General features: G+C 34.1%; 2 protein-coding genes across 3 annotated transcripts in view; both read right to left on the bottom strand.

Moving 5' to 3' along the window:
* Window positions 1-1,549: 1,549 nt before the first annotated feature.
* LOC124535695 (zinc finger CCCH domain-containing protein 14) lies at window positions 1,550-9,900 on the bottom strand. The gene is made up of 12 exons (XM_047112004.1): window positions 9,659-9,900; window positions 9,415-9,457; window positions 8,787-8,951; window positions 8,001-8,644; window positions 7,178-7,422; window positions 6,491-6,637; window positions 5,831-5,954; window positions 4,945-5,126; window positions 4,234-4,347; window positions 3,392-3,912; window positions 2,384-2,584; window positions 1,550-1,778 (listed from the first exon to the last, which is right to left on the bottom strand). The coding sequence occupies exons 1-12, from the start codon at window positions 9,695-9,697 to the stop codon at window positions 1,573-1,575; spliced, it is 2,631 nt and encodes an 876-aa protein (XP_046967960.1). The 5' UTR covers window positions 9,698-9,900; the 3' UTR covers window positions 1,550-1,572.
* Window positions 9,901-12,034: 2,134 nt separating this feature from the next.
* LOC124535752 (G-protein coupled receptor moody) overlaps window positions 12,035-18,695 on the bottom strand; it is a 54,339-nt gene continuing 47,678 nt past the window's right edge. The window contains exons 5-9 of one of the 2 annotated variants that reach the window (XM_047112069.1): window positions 18,025-18,152; window positions 16,366-16,519; window positions 15,085-15,311; window positions 13,730-13,873; window positions 12,035-13,104 (exon numbers count right to left, since the gene is read on the bottom strand). In XM_047112069.1, the coding sequence (XP_046968025.1) occupies window positions 12,845-13,104; window positions 13,730-13,873; window positions 15,085-15,311; window positions 16,366-16,519; window positions 18,025-18,152 (913 nt within the window). In that variant the 3' untranslated portion in view covers window positions 12,035-12,844. Of the gene's footprint in view, window positions 13,107-13,647; window positions 13,874-15,084; window positions 15,312-16,365; window positions 16,520-18,024; window positions 18,153-18,695 lie in introns of both variants that reach the window. The other variant, XM_047112068.1, reaches the window with a different exon arrangement.

The raw sequence follows: 18,695 nt of genomic DNA on the forward strand, positions 1-18,695 counted from the left end.
AATAGCGAATATATTTATTTAGTTACTTCAATAATTCAGGAGTTTATAATCATAGATTTTGGATTATTACATATATGGTGGTAAATTGGAATAAGTTTTTTTTTTCCGATTTAGAATTTCTGGCAACGATTGCGTTATAATTTACCTAAACATTTAATGATATTAATTGTGTATTTTTTTAAACACAGGGGTACCAACATATTACATGCATACATACATGTAGGTAAATTGGGAATAAGATTTTTTTCCGATTTAGAATTTCTGGCAACGATTGCATTATAATTTACACACTTAATGATATATTTTTACATAAAATTATTGATCAAAATCAATTCCATAAAGGTAAAATAATATTAAACATTAAGTTAAATAAAAAAAATACAAATACAGTATAGGTACGTAACAAGGAAGCGTAGGTAAGTCCGAAAAACTAATCAACGCAACAATTGGCCCAATTGCTTTTGGGATCAAGGTCAAAGGCAATTGAATAAGAGGGCCCAAGATGTAATAGTATCAATGGTGACTTTTTTTATGTGGCCCACGGTAATATTCCACCTCACTAATCAGCAATTCACGCTTTTAATTGTGTAATAAAACTACTGATTTAAGGGCAATGACATCTCATTTTTTTATAAGTAAAAGGACAGTCACCGTCTAAAATTAACTTAATTGTTATTTACAAGAGGTTTTGTAATTAAAATAATATGTTTTTTATTTTATCTAACATATATATTGTTCTATAATATTAAAAGACGATGTTTTCATGTGATTTATTATAACACTTGAAAGAAATTCGCAGGACAATCAATGATCGATATTTACAACTTTATTTGTGTGCTTTATGTATTTTAAAAATATGTCTTTACTGATATCAAGGGTATACCACCCTTGATACCAATAACTTGGGCCGAGTAGTTTACAGTGGTAGATTTTTTTTTCTTCAGTTATATTTTATACTATTCGCCTTTTTTATTTAACAATTGCCATTGCCCAATCAATTGCGTTGGGACCAAAGAGAGATATATCTCTCTTCTGCTAAGCTTCCTGACTACGACACAGCAGATGATTAATTTATTAAATACAAAGTACTTATTAAAATGTTCAATACTTTATTTTAAATATTAATTTGATATAGTACAAATTTGCAATTAATTCACATTGTCAAAATGTTAATCAAAAATATCAAAACTGATTTTGCTGGTTTTTGCGTCTATTGTAATCGGTAGGTATTTTTAAAATTACTTTGAATACCTATTTGTAAAGTTTGAATAAGTGAGCGGTAATGCAAAGTGTGCTACATAATCATATAATTATTAACTAGAAACATATTAAGACTGTGAATAAAAAAGGTTGAAAAAAATCATGACAGCCCAAATATCTGTAAATAGCCTAATATCGGTTGTTTTTAAACAACATTACATCGATGACCTTGAAAACGTTACAGGAAACTATATAACTAATAACCGCTATGACATAAAAAGGCACACACAATTTGTTTTTGTTATATACTTTTTTTATTTAAACGTTGGCAGAAATAAAAAACCAAAAATCCTCTAAATAAATTTTATATTATTAAACAGTATATTTCCATTTTGAGGGAACATCATTGTGGTAGAAATTACATTCAAGCTTATTTGTGCAGGCCTTGCCGAATCTACAGGGTTTAGGGTGGTAATAGTGACAGGTGGGGTTGACGCAGTTTGGGTAGAATCTGCACATACTAGGTGGTACCACCGCGGATATTGACTTGTAGTTCGCTGCAGGCACTACATGGGATGCTGGAAATAAAATAATTTATTAATTATTGGGATAGAATTTAATAACTATTATTTACCTAACATATATTTATATAAGTATTTTTTAAATGACAATTATAAAAAGTGAATGCGTGATTAATGCTGAATAATTGAGTAAATACTGTTCTAGATTGGTTTATTATTATAGCATCTGAATATTATTTTTCTTTTTTTTTTTAAGTCGAGATGGTCCACTGCGCGTGCATCTTAACCGATAATTGCGGGTTCAAACCCAGGCAAGCACCGCTGCTTCATGTGCTTAATTTGTCTTTATAATTCATCTCGTGCTCTGAGGTGAAGGAAAACATCGTGAGGATGCATTTGACAAATTTCATAGAAGTTCTGCCACATGTGTATCCCACAAACCCGCATTGGAACAGCTTGGTTGAATATGTTCCAAACCTTCTCCTCAAAGGGAGAGGTTTATAGCCCAGCAGTGGGAATTCACAGGCTGTTATTGTTGCTGTTTGTTGAATATTATTTTTATTTGCGATTTAATTGTTTACCATACAATAATGAATCTCACATTGGTTCAAAGTATCGGGGTTAAAGTTACACAATACTTGTATTAGAACAAACGCACTCACCGAGTAGCGGCGCTGAGGGGGCGAGGGGCGCGAGGGGCGCGAGGGGCGCGGCGGGCGCGGCGGGCGCGTGCGAGTACACGCAGCCGCGCCGCGTGCACGCCGCCGCGAACTTGCATCGCGGGTGCTGGAACACGCACGCGGAACCGAAGCGGCACAGCGGGAACGAGCGGCACCACACAGACTTGCGCTCAGCCTGACTCACTGAAAACATAATCAATCAACGTCAGGAACCGCTGACCTATTCGTTTTAACACTAGGCTATTTGACAATGCGAACAATAAATCGTGAATTATTGTAATCAGCGTATATTATGAGTTTAAAAATGGTTATTTACTAACGAAACTTGAAAAATAACACTTAATTTGTTCAAAAATCAATAAATAAAAATGTATTTTTTCAAACGTTTGTCACGTGACACAAAACGCTCCTGATTGGCCGGGCTTATGATGAAGTCATAATCTTGTAAACCTTGCTTTTCTACTATATGTACCGCAGATTAAAATACAGCAAAGTGACGTCACCGACCCCATTGCAGCGCCATATTGTCCAAGTAGCGTTTTCGCGCGTTATTTAAATATGGAATTTTTAATATGATATTTTTCGACAAATATGTACTAGAAATGAAAGAATCAACTTTTACTGGGTTCCTTAAGCTCTACTAAATAATATAAAACGGATTTTAAAAACCAGTCAAATAGCCTATTGCCGATACGTTCATTTTGATAGAATTTGAACTACAGGGGTGGTCATTTTTGTGTTTTCACGTTTGTGATATTATTTTTGTCAGTTTCACCTGCTTTTCTGAAATGCCTACATTTTTACAATTACTATCGAAGTGAATTAATAAAATTATGCTACTAGTTTTATCGCAGTAGATGGCGCCCTGCAAAGAAAATTCTTATGCAGTATATTCTAACAAAAAAATTACGAACCGTACCATCAAAAAGTTTTCATTATTTTGTCTAAAATTTTTTTGGTTATTTTTCTTTTAAAAATTATAATACTCACGTGGAGGCAAATCGTCGTATTTATGGGTGTTAGAACTTGAAGTCAACGTGACGTGACTGTCACTGCTAGCACTGACTGTCCTCTCTCTCACTCTATCTTTCTCTTTCTTATCTACATCAAATACTATTGGCGAGGCTTTTCTTTTTTTGACAGGAGGGGAGTCGTCAAGTTTGTTCACAGACTCCATTTCTTCGGTGTTTTTTCTCGTTTCAACTAAATCTTGATCTTGTTTGATAATAACTTGAGTATTACTTTCTTCGCTTGTGTTACTTAACCTCTTTTTTAAAAGATTTGTCGAATTTCCTGTTTCTTTTTTGGTTTCAGGTTTTTCAATAGCAATATCTTTGGTTTGTTTTTGTGTCTCTTTCTGCTCTGGTTTTCTGGTTTCCTTCGGGTCGTCGTCATCAAGGATTCCCTCCGTCAGGAGTTTCTTTGCAAGGAATGCATTCGGATGGTAGCCATCCATCGTAACTATGAATTGGGTCCCTTTGTCTTTATCAACTGTGGTGTTATGTATTGTGCTGTAAACAATAACAAGTTTAACTATATTAATTGAATATTGTTAAGCTATGGAAAAATAATAAGTATTTTAGTCCTTCACTAAAATAACTAGTGTGTCATTAGTGAGTTTCTTGCCTTTTTCTCGTAATTAATGATGCACTAGTTAATTAAAGAGATTTCTGTGTTTATAACCTTATGAATATGCTAAATCCATCATTATATCAATCATGCTGGTAACCTTTGTTGTTTTTTGCATGTATTAATGCTCATTATTTAATTAAAATATTATAATAATATGCAACAATTCCTTATTTTAAAGTAATATTAAATTTATAACTTACATAGTATCCATAAAATTGTCGTCTAGTCGACTCGACGCATTCTTTCCCTTACTATCGGTATTGTGTATTACTTTAGTGATAGTTTGTGGTACTACTTCATCCTTCTTCGCGTTTCTATAACGAGAAAAAATCAATACATTAATAAAAAAAAGTGCCTGTGGTCAGAGGAACCAATAGGCTATTTGACTGGTGTTTAAAATCCATTTAATATTATTTAGTAGAAGTTAAGGAACCCAGTAAAAGTTGTGTTTTTTTATTTCTAGTACATGTTTGCCGAAAAATATCATATTAAAAATTCTATATTTTAATAGCGCGCAAAAACGCTACTTGGACAATATGGCGCTGCAATGGGGTCGGTGACGTCACTTTGCAGTATTTTAATGTGTGGTACATATAGTAGAAAAGCAAAGTTTACAAGAAAGTAACTTCATCATAAGCCCGGCCAATCAGGAGCGTTTTGTGTCACGTGACAAACGTTTGAAAATTTGCATTTTTATTTATGGATTTTTGAATAAATTAAGTATTATTTTCAACTTTCGTTAGTAAATAACCATTTTTAAATTCATAATATACACCGATTACAAAAATTCACAATTTATTTTTCGCATTGTCAAATAGCCTATTGCTTTATTTGGCTTTTATAAAGATTTGATACTAAAATAATAAAAAATAATATTAGGTAAAGATTTTTATGTAGGTAATAAAACATACTTTGAGTTTTTGTCGTCTCCTTCGCTATCAATATCGCCCAAGCTGATGGTATCCCCCTGGCTGTCCGAGTGTGTATCACCGGGCACCTGTATGACAATCTTCTGCGATTCCATACATCGCCGCATCGGCAGCACCAGCGCACGCTTTATCTTCTGCGATTCATGGTCTACTTTCGGTGGTATCTGGAAAGTGTTTGATTTTTATTATGGACAAGACAAAGGCTTACGTTCATAGACAAACAATCACACATTTGATATGTATTATGAGCTTATATTTAAAGTATGACAATACATTTATTATTACATATACATGGTTTTTTTTGACATTATTCGGGTGTATATACGACTCCACTCCACCTGATGGTAAGTGGAAGTGGAGTCCAAACGCGAAGACGACTAGTTCGGACAACTAGAATGAAGGCACGACGTTTGAAGGCACCCAGGTTATAAGAGGAGGGGAATACGTTTGACTTAAACTTAAACATGGACTTTTACACTCATGGACTCCAAAGATATTTTAGATTTAAAAATATAAAATTATTCCAAGATCATTTGCAAGTCGAGTCGAGATGGCCCAGTAGTTAGAACGCGTGCATTTTAACCGATGATTGCGGGTTCAAACCCAGGCAAGCACCGCTGATTCATTTGCTTAATTTGTCTTTATAATTCATCTCATGCTCAGCGGTGAAGGAAAACATCGTGAGGAAACCTGCATGTGACAAATTTCATAGAAATTCTGCCACATGTGTATTCCACCAACCTGCATTGGAACAGCTTGGTAGAATATGTTCCAAACCTTCTCCTCAAAAGGAGAGGAGGCCTTTAGCCCAGCAGTGGGAATTTACAGGCTGTTGTTGTTGATCATTTGCAACGTAATGCTCACTCACATTGAGGAGGCTCTTGTGCGCGTCAGCCACGGCGCGCAGAAGCAGGCTGGAGGCGGGCGCGCCCACGCGAGGCCTCGGACGCACTCGCACCACAGACGCACAGCGACTCTCCAGCACCGACACCCTGCAACACACATGAAAACATACAATGAAATAATTTTACTTCATAAATTAATTGCTCAAGTATAAATAACTTGGTGGTAGGGCTTTGTGCAAGCCCGTCTGGGTAGGTACCACCCACTCATCAGTTATTCTACCTCCAAATAACAGTACTCAGTATTGTTGTGTTCCGGTCTGAAGGGTGAGTGAGCCAGTGTAACTACAGGCACAAGGGACATAACATCTTAGTTCCCAAGGTTGGTGGCACATTGACGATGTAAGGAATAGTTAATATTTCTTACAGCGTCATTGTCTATGGGTGATGGTGACCACTTACCATCAGGTGGCTCATATGCTCGTCCGCCAACCTATACTATAAAAAAAAACTGTAACCCCATTAGGAATGTATGCCTCATTAAGGCATACATTCCTAATGGGGTTTTAAAGATCACAACCAAATAAAGGAAAAAAATATTCTATCTACACCAACATGGCTCAACATGATGACGGCCCATAATAGTTGTTTTTTGTAATACACATTACTTTTACTCTAATGCTTACTTTGAAGTGAGTCTCTTCGATGAGGACTCTTTTTCATGTTTTTCCTCAGTTACAGAGGTTTTCCTTTGAGATTCACTGTGACTCCCTATTCGACTCCTCGAAGATCTGGGCTTTGGTCGAGTTTCAATTTCCTTTTCTGGGGTAAATCTGAAAATTTTATAAAAAATTTAATATGCTTATAGCAATAACGAAATTGAGAATGTTGTTTTTTCTGATGTTGCTGTATATTTTGTCCCAGGAGTTATATTCGTCTTTAAAAATCAATTGGTTAGTGTTAGTTTAGAGTTTCTATAACTAACAAAATATATTAGTATCTGGTGACCAGTCATGGAACAACAAGAAGTTCATACATTGACTCTTAGCTATAAGTTTGTATGTCCATTGTATACGAAAATATTCCAATCTCATTTGTGCAGATGACTTTGTTTATTATCAATGTGTCATTTCAGAGAAGGTATTATATAAGCTGTCCTTCACAGTTTGACTTGTTTGAAATTTGAACTATTAACGTGACAAAAGTGACATAAAGTCATCTTATATATTTATTAATAGACAAAGAGTAAAAAAAACCTAGGGAAATTAAAATGTTTACTTAAAACTGTTGATAACCTCAAATTAATCTCGAATGTAAACCTTAGTAACGAAAAGTTTTTTCTTACTACCTTAAAGGAGTTTGTAATTAACAACCTTTCAGGACTCTCTGCTTTTTTAGTTGATTCTTTTTCTTTGACTTCTTGAACTGCTAATACATCACGTGCGCCCAATCTTTCGCGAATTGGTCTTTTAGGTAGATTCAATTCTATCTGAGGCAGGGTTTCTGGTTCTTTGTGTGTATCTTTTGGTTTTTGGACATCTGGTAATGATTTTTGGATGGGAAAGAGTGTTTTATTAGTACGTAATGGGGGTGTGACCGGAGGTGGTTGAGATATTTCCTGAAACAATACATGTACAACACACTTAATTATTTATATATTATATAGACAAAATTAATAAATAAATCATATTATTCATTAAGAGTAGTTTTAGAAAGAAACGCCTGGAGTTAGGCTTGGGTTCCTTCATAGGACACTAATTACTGTAAATTGCACATTTACAACAACATTGTAAATCTGTTTGTTTGAAAACAGCAATGCGAATGCGAATTTCTTGCCGTTTCGTCTCGCTAGAAGCTGCTTGCCGAAACGTTGGTAGTATTTAATTGTTGACGATTCAAAAACGCTTCATTGTGAAGTTTACTTGAATAAAAGCACCCAACATATAAATCTTTAACAAAATTGCCAGTTCAAACAAAAACAATTTAATGTTGTATTTATAAATCAACGAATACTTTGCTATGACGGAAAACATTATGAGAAAACTTCCATCTTATGAGAAAGTCTGCCTGATATACATATAGGTTATATATATGGGTTGTTTATAGGACTTATTTTTTATGTCATTATATTAAATGGCCATAATGTCATCTATTTATTTAAAATTACTAACGATCAACTTGATTATATTAACATACCTGTAAAACATCTTCAGCAAAATCATTCATAAGTTCTTCTGCCTCTGTTCTAATATTCAAAAAATCCTCATCGTCAGACATTGAGTCCAACTGCTCAACTAGCTTCTGTCTCAAACCTTGTATTTTTGCCTCTATCTTATTCATTTCCTGGATATTATCTTCACTATTACTTGGTTTAGGAGTATTGGTACTTAAATTATCTGTTGTTTTCTCATTATCCTCTGAAAGTGTTGCATCTTCGGACTGTGAAGATATCGTTGCCGGATCAATTATAGGCACTATAGGTCGTTTCAGTTCCTTCAAAGGAGTTTTTGATTCAATTATTTTCAAATCATCTTTATAAGAATCAAGACTTATTCCATGGTTCTTCAGAATCTGACCAGCAAATACATCCGTAATAGATGGTTCAGAATCTTTCTCTATATTCATTAGTAACGGTGGTATATTTGGACGAATCATTTCATGTTTGCTTTTTTTCTTACTTTTATTGGACTTCTTTTCTTCTTTCTTACGTGCCTTCTCTTTTTCTTTTTTCTTTGACTTTTTTGAAGATTCACCTTTTTTTGTTTTTGTTTTATCTTTTTTTTCTTTGTCTTTTCTTTCTTTGGACCCTGATCGTTCTTTCTTTTTCTCAAGCTCAGCCTCTATTAAACAAAAAGATTTAACTGTGTAAATCTCAAAGGATATTGTAATAAGTATTTATGTAAGAATATTAAGAATTTTCCATTTTTATACATAACCAAGGGTAACTCAAACTATACGTACCTAAGGGTAACATATACTTACTTAATGGAGTCACTGTGACTTCTTGAAGTTTCTTAAGCACTTGGTGAAGCCAATTGACAAACATTTCAGTATTATCGCCGAGGAACAACTGCAAGTCATCCTCCATCTGGGCTCTTGTACGTTTATTTGCAACCATAACCATCACATAATCAGGGAGCTCGTCATCTGTCGTAACATATAACCACTATTAATTTAAAGATAATTATTTCTGTATATATTCTATAAGACTGTCTAACTCACAATTGAATAAACCAAAAGCATCACTTTTTGATACATAAAGAGACTTTTTTAGAATGTAATTAAATGTAAGCTCGAATTTATTTATGTTTAAAAATTAATGCTTCCTAATTTGTTTAAACAATTGATGTTAGATAATATTATGATGTAGTAACAAGAGATAGGTATAAACTTATCTAACCTAACATGTTAGTAACAAACAATCTAACTGATTCATCGGAGAATCTATATCATACTGAATAGAATTTATTACTCTAGCTGTTATAACAAGAACAAAACGACATTTATTTTCTTATTACTATCACAGGCTTTATATTGGACATTAGAAGGAAAGTGTATCAGATATATTAGATGCTACAGTTTATAAATAAAGGAAATTGTATAAACTTACCAACATAACAACCCAATTCAGTCAGCTTGGCCTTGATTGCTGACTAAAAAAACACATTATACTAATTAGAAAACAATATTAGTTATAATAAAGATTGTTCTACTGTGACAAATATGTTATAAATTACACATTAAGTGCACGTATGCTTGTGCTAATAATTAAAAAAAAATGGTCTTGGGCGTTATGGGACAATTATACTTATTTATTTTATTTGCACATGCAAACAATTTTAGACAATATTTACCCGCATCTTTAGGCCAATTTCGTTGCCGATACCATCCATTTTTGAAGATTTTTATGTACACGTTAAAAAGGTGTAAACAAACGTAATTAAGGCATCACAAATTAACCATATTTCTATAATAAATTTATACACATAACGAAAATAACTAGGTGAAATTCTTAGACCTATTACAATTATTAATAATTTTTTTAACCAAGTACTACTACAAATACAATTAAAATGTAGCCATTGGCATTTAATACTTGAATGACAGTTTTGACATAAATTTTGCTTTTGACAAACCATAAATTGTTTTGTAGGGTTGCCATATGCCATATAATTCGAAATACTTTTCAGAAAATCAACATCTTGGATTTTATATATATTTTATAGACTATCAATTTAAATAAACGATGCTCTAAATATTAACAGTCTGAGAATGATATCGATCTTTATGCAAAGTGGAAAACGATCACAGAAACAACGAAGAATAAATACAGTTAATACGGTTACAAAAGTATAAATACGGTTTTTGTTTCTATGAAAAAGAAATATCGTTTAACTTGCCTATCTTGATGTTTATGATACCATATACCATTTGTAGTCATGTCGGAATTTTATTGGAGTACATACAAATTATCTCTTCTTAAAAGGTTGTGGCCACAACAGGGATTATAATGTATTGTAATCATATATTGTTTAAATTACTTATGCTATCAATATCTACATATTAATTACGAGGTTCCTTGACACGTAGTTAAAAAAAAATCTCATTAGTTAAGTTGAAATATGCTGGAAAAACAATAGATGCACAAAAGTACAGCGGAAAGTAAACCATATAGGCGGTAGACAGTATTTCTTTACACCCTTACTCTGTATCGTCGTGTTAACTAAGAAAGGAACGATTAAAACATCCCGAGGCATATTTGTGAGATACGTCAAAGTTTGTTTTGTAATACGGGTTTGAGGGAATCAACCAAACTTTTCCTTGTTCTGTCCAGAACAAATATGCTAAATATTCTTGTTAGTCTGTCAGTCAGTCTAACCGATCTAGACCCCTGTCATTAAGGTAAACTAAGCGCAATCATGGTATAACTATAGAAATAATAGATCGGACATATCCATGTGTGGAAAATCTAAACTCATAAGAAATTGGTTCGCCAAGAAATGATGTGCGACAGCACTAAAAACGACAAAGCAAAGAATATTAAAAATATTTGGTATGCAGTCACCACGCGGCCGTTGATGAAATATAAAAATCTGTGTAGGCGCTTAACTACAATGGGTACACAAAATAAAAAAAACCGGCCAAGAGCGTGACGGACACGCACATGAAAGGGCCATAAGATGGGCCATAAGATGGAAATTTAGCAATCTCTATTTCTACCCTGGCCCGTGTAGGTAATTAACATTCCTACTTATTTTCATAGTTTGTAGGTACTTATTTCCATACATTACCATTTAGTTAGGGCAACTGCACGTCATAAGATGGTCGAGTTGTATAAAAATAACTATGTATGATACAGAGTCTGCTATAGTTTTCGTTTAAAGTACTTACTTAGAGGTATATAGCACATTTTTTCAGAATTATTGTAATAGTATTTCAAAAGTTCAGGGGGGGGGGGGACGCTCTATTTTTAACTTTTAAATAATTATTTTCGATAATACCCAAATTTCGGATTATCTGTATACATCTGTCCACCAATTTATGTGGTAATCGGTGCAGAAACGGCGAAGAACGAGCCAGGACAAACAGACGGACAGACATGACGAAACTAAGGGTACTAAAGGTTCCTAGTAGACTACGGAACCCTAGAAAGAAGACTTTCAACTTCTGGTTGGCTATCTGTCATCCGATCAAATTAATTATGACAATTATGTATTGTCGTTATTATTTTGTGTTTTCTTTAAATAGGCTTGTTATATTTTATAAAGTAAGTAATTATAATTAAAATACTTTATCTTTAAAATTCCGCAGCCATTTTTAACTTTACTTACAAGATTTTATAAATGATAAAAAAGTGTGGAGTTAATGCCTGTTGACTTCCAGGCAGGATTATGTTACATATATAATTGTATTTAACTAACATGACAGTATTTTTTAAATGTTGAAAAAAAATAACTACTAAGTTTCTTGTCAGTTCTTCGCGGTATTATCAACTTTGTTACTACCGAGCCGGTGGTAGCTTCACTTAAAATAGTTGTTAAATGACGATTCAAAAGTGCATGTAAAAGCTACTCGAATAAAGTTTATTATGATTTGATTTGACATAAGTTAAATGGTAAAATAAAATGTACACAGTCATGGTTCAAATTCAGTTTATTAATTTATAACAATTTTCATAATATTACAGTAAAATAATTGACAATGACAAACAAAATAAATTAACTTAACTATATATTTAATTGTATCAATTTATTATTCTTAAGAATTAATATGGCATTGTGTTACTTATACATGTCAAAATAATAATATTTACAATACAAAAAAAATGCTCAAACTTAAGTAGATAATAATAATAATATTCAACAATACTGATACTTGTTCATGAAGTACTCCATAATAAATAAAATATTGTTTTAAAGAGATTTTGTTTTTGTCATGATCATTAAACATATATTGAGCTTCTAATAAATATAAAACAAATACCTTAAATTTTATCCATTCATTGAAGATTTATTTGAATTAAAAAATTTACAACTGGCAACATCCAAGGAAACAAAATCTTTGGTCAATACGCACTACTTAAAATTAATTTTATCCAAAATATTTAATAAATTGGAATGTGTTGGTTTATTATTCGAGGTATACATTATATTTTGGAATGTATCTTAGGTGTATGAACATTACAATTTATTTGTAACATATTTACCACAGATATCCGATGTCAATCTAAAACGACAAGAAAAATATCGAGCACCTTTAAAAAAAGTTAAATACTGAAAATGTGTCTTAATTAAAATTTTACATAAATAATAAATTTAACACAATTATCAATAACACTTATCTCCTATGCATAATATAAATACAGTTAGTTGCGGTGCCTAAGTGTCGCTCCTTAGCAGGACGGATGCGTTTCTAATTATAAATAATTATATAAAATGTCTTTTATTTAATTACGTCATTTAAGAAGAATTGCTATAATAATATCACTCGTGTGCAATTTTAATAAAAACTCTTTGGTAAGTCATGCTAAAGAGCGACCTTCAGGCATCGTAATGGTCCAATTCGAATCTTGTGATTTTCATGTTTTGCGATCCAAGCCCGCTGGTAACCGTCTCGTGTCTGTGCCCTATACTTGGTAGACTCCCCGTTGACCTTACAGGGTACATCCTCCTCGATCCTGGCTGCTCTATCTTCCTGTAGGCAGAGACGCCCGAGGGTCGGCTCTCGACTCCCCCAGCGACACTTGGCTTAGAACCGTTCGTGTGTTGCTGAAGCTGTATCCGTGACGCTCGTTCCATTTCTCTAAAAGAATTGGGGACTAGTTATTCGGTGATAAGATTCGATCATTTTTTAAATTAGAAACACACTTATTCAAAACTTAAAGATTAATTAAAGAAACCAACCATACTCAAGTCATTTTAGATTTAAGTGATATCGATGTTCATAAATATATACATTATACATATATTTGAAAAAAAAAATACTGTTTTAAAAGTGTAAAGCTTAAAAATACTATGCTATAGTATAACTAAAACCAAACACATTTATTTTTGAAAATTTAAGAAATGACTGCGTGAATGTTTATTGTGATTTATTTATATGGTGGCATGCAACAAAACAGCACAGCAACAAAAACGTGATTTAGAGGTGTAACAGAAAGTTCCTCTGATTTCACCACCATACCAGAGAACACAGAATTTTAGAATATAGAACTCAAAGCAAGCACCACAAAAAAGTTCCTCTGATTTCACCACTGTTCCAGAGAACACAGAATTTTAGAATATAGAACTCAAAGCAAGCACCACAACCCAAACGACAATGAGGACGAAGCGAGCAATGATACCTTCATGTTCGTATATAGGAGGCGAGCGCGGATGTGCGCTCCGGTTTCTTGACGTGGCATGCGGGCGATGAGGGATACGCACCGCTCGTGAGGCCGGACAGGCGCGACAGCGGGCAGCACAGCGCCGCCGCGTACGCCGCGCGGTACTGCGCGTTCATTATCACGTAGATGATCGGGTTCACGCACGCGCTCGCGTACAGAAGCAGGTAGCCAGCGATGTGGAACACTAATAAATAAATAAATAAATAAATTTGAGACAACATCACATACATTACTCTGATCCCAATGTAAGTAAGCTGAAGCACTTGTGTTATGGAAATCAGAAGTAACGACGGTACCACAAACACCAACCCAAGACAACATAGAAAACTAATGGTAATCTACATCGAATCGGCCGGGAATCGAACCCGGGACCTCAGAGTGGCGTACCCATGAAAACCGGTGTACACACCACTCGACCACGGAGGTCGTCAACTCACTTACGCTACTGCAAAAACCAATCTTATGCATCTATTCTAATCTTATATAGAGTCGAGATTGAATTGAACGGATGATTGCGAGTTCAAACCCAGGCAAGCACCGCTGATTCATGTGCTTAATTTGTCTTTATAATTCATCTCGTGCTCAGCGGTGAAGGAAAACATCGTGAGGAAACCTGCATGTGACAAATTTCATTGAAATTCTGCCACATGTGTATTCCACCAACCAGTATTGGAACAGCGTGGTGGAATATGTTCCAAGCCATCTCCTCGATAGGAGAGGAGGCCTTTAGCCCAGCAGTGGGAATTTACAGGATGTTGTTGTATGTATCTATTCACTATCAAAGTCGCGCCGCTTCACGTTTAATTATTATTATTGGCATGCATTAGTATGAGTGAGTGGCGATGTTCTAGCGTGAAACGACTTTAGTGTGAAGACATAAAAAAAAACTGATTAGTTTTATTTTTATATTTGTTGGGTTTATTTAAAAATAAAATGAACCTGGAGGAGCGCAGCTTCGTAAGCAAACACAAAAGTCAAACGTTGTATAGAAAGTGAGTAATGCTATTTTATGAATTATTTGCGTAAAATTAAATTTATTGCAGGGATTAAAAAGGTAATAAGACTGTTTCATTACTTTATTTAAAGACGGTGTAATAAATGGCATGTTGTCACCTACAATCCCATAAGAAATCAAAATAGACTGTATTCATTGATATTAAAAATATTAAACAAAAAGTTAAACTATCGTAAAAGTACTAATGGTTCGGCTTGTAAATTCAAAGGGGAAGTAATGGCATGACCAGAAACATACTAGCAATGCTATCTAAAAAACTAACTGGTGGATTGACGCTATATATTCTAACATGGATTTGCAATGTGCCTTATCACTAGGAAACAAAACGATGAGACATAACATTACTAATTGAATTGCTTTGAGATAAAACATCAACTTACTTGGGTAATGTACGTGACTATCGGCGACTTTGGCGATAGTGATGGGCAGGTAGCAGACGAGGAAGGAGAGGAAGATTGCGAGCACCATCTTCGTAATCCTCCACTCGTTACGGCGCGCTTTCGTCTCCCTCGTGTCCTTTATCGTTGACCGTTTGTCGCTGCCGTTGTTCAGGGTACCGGGGTTTGGGTGTTGCGAACGTTGATGTTCACGCATTCTCTGTTCTGAGCTGAAATTTAATATTAAAAGTAAAAATAACAGCCTGTATAATGAGGTTTTATTATGTTTTGTGAAAATTTAGCAGTGATTTTCCGGGCGTTAAACACAATTTTTGCTTATGACCTTATTATAATATTGATAATTGCCGCTGGAACATCTTAATTTACTTGAAATTTCATTATAAAAACGGGGTTCAAAAGTACATTATACGTTTTGGTTGCCTCATAAAATTGGTGTGGTTTCATTAAAACGAATGTTAAAATAACATTAATTGTAAAAAAGAACATTTGCAGTAAAATGCATAAAATGTATTAATTTTAATAAAACACCATTTTTATTTGGCCACAAAACATCACTCTGTAGCCTGACCCCATAGATACGCAAGGTATACTATTTTATGACTCCATAAAACTCAATATAGTATAAAAACGTCAGCTCCCCATTTGTTCTTGCTCCATAAAGATAAAGAAAACGCTTCAGAGCATAAAACATTCGTATTACCTGCCTTTTCCACTCATACATTTATATGTATCAAAGTATATTAACACTATATTAATATATGCGTAATGTAATATGCCCAAAAAAACTCTTATAAACGAATTGGTCACTTTCTTCGGAAAAAATTAGGACTATGTATGAACCCTCGAACATAAGCTTAAAAAAGCTTTCATGTGAATTATAGAGCCGAGATGGCCCAGTGGCTCGAACGCGCGCATCTTAACCAATGATTGTCGGTTCAAAGCCAGGCAAGCAATACTGACTATACGTGTGCTTAAGTTGAGTTTTTAATTCCTCCAGTGCTCGGCGGCGAAGGAAAACATCATGAGGAATCCTGCATGTTTCTAATTGCATAGAACTTCTGACACATGTGCATTTCAGAAATCCGCATTGGAACAGCGTGGTGGAATATAATACAAACCTTCTCTTCAAAGGGAGAGGGAAACCATAGCCATGCAGAAACCATGCAGTGGGTAATTTACTAGCTGATGTTGATGTTATATGTGAAAATATTAAGGATTGTACTCTAGTAGAATATATATTTGTATAAAGTATTGTTGTTTTACCTGTGGACCACCCAAAATATTCGAGCGTAACATATCAAGATCAGCAGCGCTGGCACAATGAAGGCGATCACGAAGAGAGCTGTCTTGGCAGAGCGGCCGTTGTCATCTGGCACTATTGAACACGTGCCTAATTCCGGATCGTAGTCGAATTTACCTGACGAGCAAATTTTATCTTAGTCGGTTACAAAAATCCATAACACCTATTTCACAGCTTTAGATTATCTTGAAATAATTCTACATACATATAGTAGAGCAACTATTTCACAATAAGGCCCTAAAATTATGCACACGAAAACCTTTTGTTTTCGTGTCTCGCAAACTAAAAATCAATCAATAAGCTGCCCAAAAAAATTTTGTTGGATCAAAAACTCGTTCATACTTTCGTTAAGGAACTAAATTTAAATAGAACACCTATAAATCATTTTAAAGTAAAATAAAAATGAAATCAAAATTAACATTCTCATTTAGCCCTTTTAAAGTTTAAAGCAGAACATCAGATGAAATGTAAATTTATACGTCTCGTAGGAATACAGGGATAATTCGGGAGACAGCTTGACTGCTTCGTTTAATAGGCCTCAGAATATTTAGTCTGTAAACTTTTATCGTAATTTACCGATGTAAAAGGCTACTATTAAAATTAATATTTTTTTAATACGTTCGTTAGTGAAATAATTTATACTTTCGTTAGTGAAATAGATGAGCCGATATGGCCAAGTGGTTAAAAGGCATCTTAACCGATGATTGCGGATACAAACCCAGGCAAGCACTATTGGATTTTATATGCTTAATTTGTTTTTATAATTCATCTCGTGCTCAGCGGTGAAGGAAAACACCGTGAGGAAACCTGTATATGTCTAATTTCATAAAAAATCTGCCACATGTGCATTCAACTAACCCGCAATGGAACAGCGTGGTGGAATATGTTCCGAATGACTTCTCCTCAAATGGAGAGATGGCCTTAGCCCAGCAGTGGGAAATTTACAGGCTGTTGTTGTTTGAAGTAAAATACGTGTGCTTATTTGTTATTAAATCCACTTTAGTGACGTCATTACAATGATCCTCTACGCTACAAGGGTTTAAAGCATCTAAGGACACATTAACGTGAAACGGTTTATGTCTAGGATTAAACTAAATGTGCATAAAGGTTTTAGAAATTATTTATTATCGTACATTTTCATGCTCGGATACGTTTTATTGTTATATCTTATCTTAAGTTGTAACTGCAAAATTTGTTTCAGATAATTTCAACTAGATGCTTGCAAAATAGAAAACAGTTAGAGGATTCTAAAAGTATATGAAAATATTCGAAGGTAAAACTAATTTGTTTATACAAATTTGTGTTCTTCCTTTGTCTAGTGGATATAAGGCAATAGATCCCCAAGTTCTGGTTTTAAAATCTAGATTTTGTCGGGAAAAAGTTACGGCGTTACTGTGTATATACTCCCGAGGCTCGAAAAGCAAGCAAGTCCATTGTTCTTATGTGCGAGTCTGAGATTATTCCGCTCAGATTTGCCGCCCTATCGGATTATCAGAGTAAAAATGAAAACAGTAAAATTTCACCTGTGTTTGCACACAAAATCGTGTACTATATATATATCTTCCTTGAGATTGGTTGCATTTAATAAAATCGGTTGGATAACATCATTATCTCCAACTTACCCCAGACTCCAAGAAGTGTCGGTATCTGCATACCGTACGAAAACATCCACGAGAACACGATCATGAGAGCTATGTTGTGTTTTCGGTACACACGCGCGTACCAGCTGTGGTGAGCAATCATTATGTACCTGGAAACATCAAAGTGAGTATATATCGAATAATACAAAAAAAAATCATACTATTGACTAGGTCAGCTGAGCTACAAAAAAAATGGAGACTAGAGTTAAGTTTGACTGAGGTTTCAAATCCGAATATATTAAAAATAAAGTAAATCAATGTTTGAAAATGTATACTGTCTTTCGCAAAGTGGACTAAATTTTGACTTAAATTTTTGCTGTGTTTTAAAAAGCAAGTTAAAAAATGATTAATTTAGTTTTTTTTCATTGCATATTACTTCAGCCCTTTCTGTTAATTTTTATAATATAGTATAAAGTTAACAATAAAATAACAATGAAATAAAAAAAGAGCAAAGTAAATAAAACTGTACAGTATCCATTTTACCTCATTAAACTTGTAAACTTGCGTAAGTAAGAGAGACAAGGGCTTTTTGAACCAAATTTGTCTTATTGACATTTTCGAGCATGGACGGAAACCGTGTATGCTTTAATCTTGTGAGTGATTTGTAGCTTTACTTCGTAATTTCATTGATGTAAAAATAGTTGGTCGTCATA

This window comes from Vanessa cardui, chromosome 15 (genome assembly GCF_905220365.1).
Source record: "Vanessa cardui chromosome 15, ilVanCard2.1, whole genome shotgun sequence".
Lineage (NCBI taxonomy): Eukaryota > Metazoa > Arthropoda > Insecta > Lepidoptera > Nymphalidae > Vanessa > Vanessa cardui.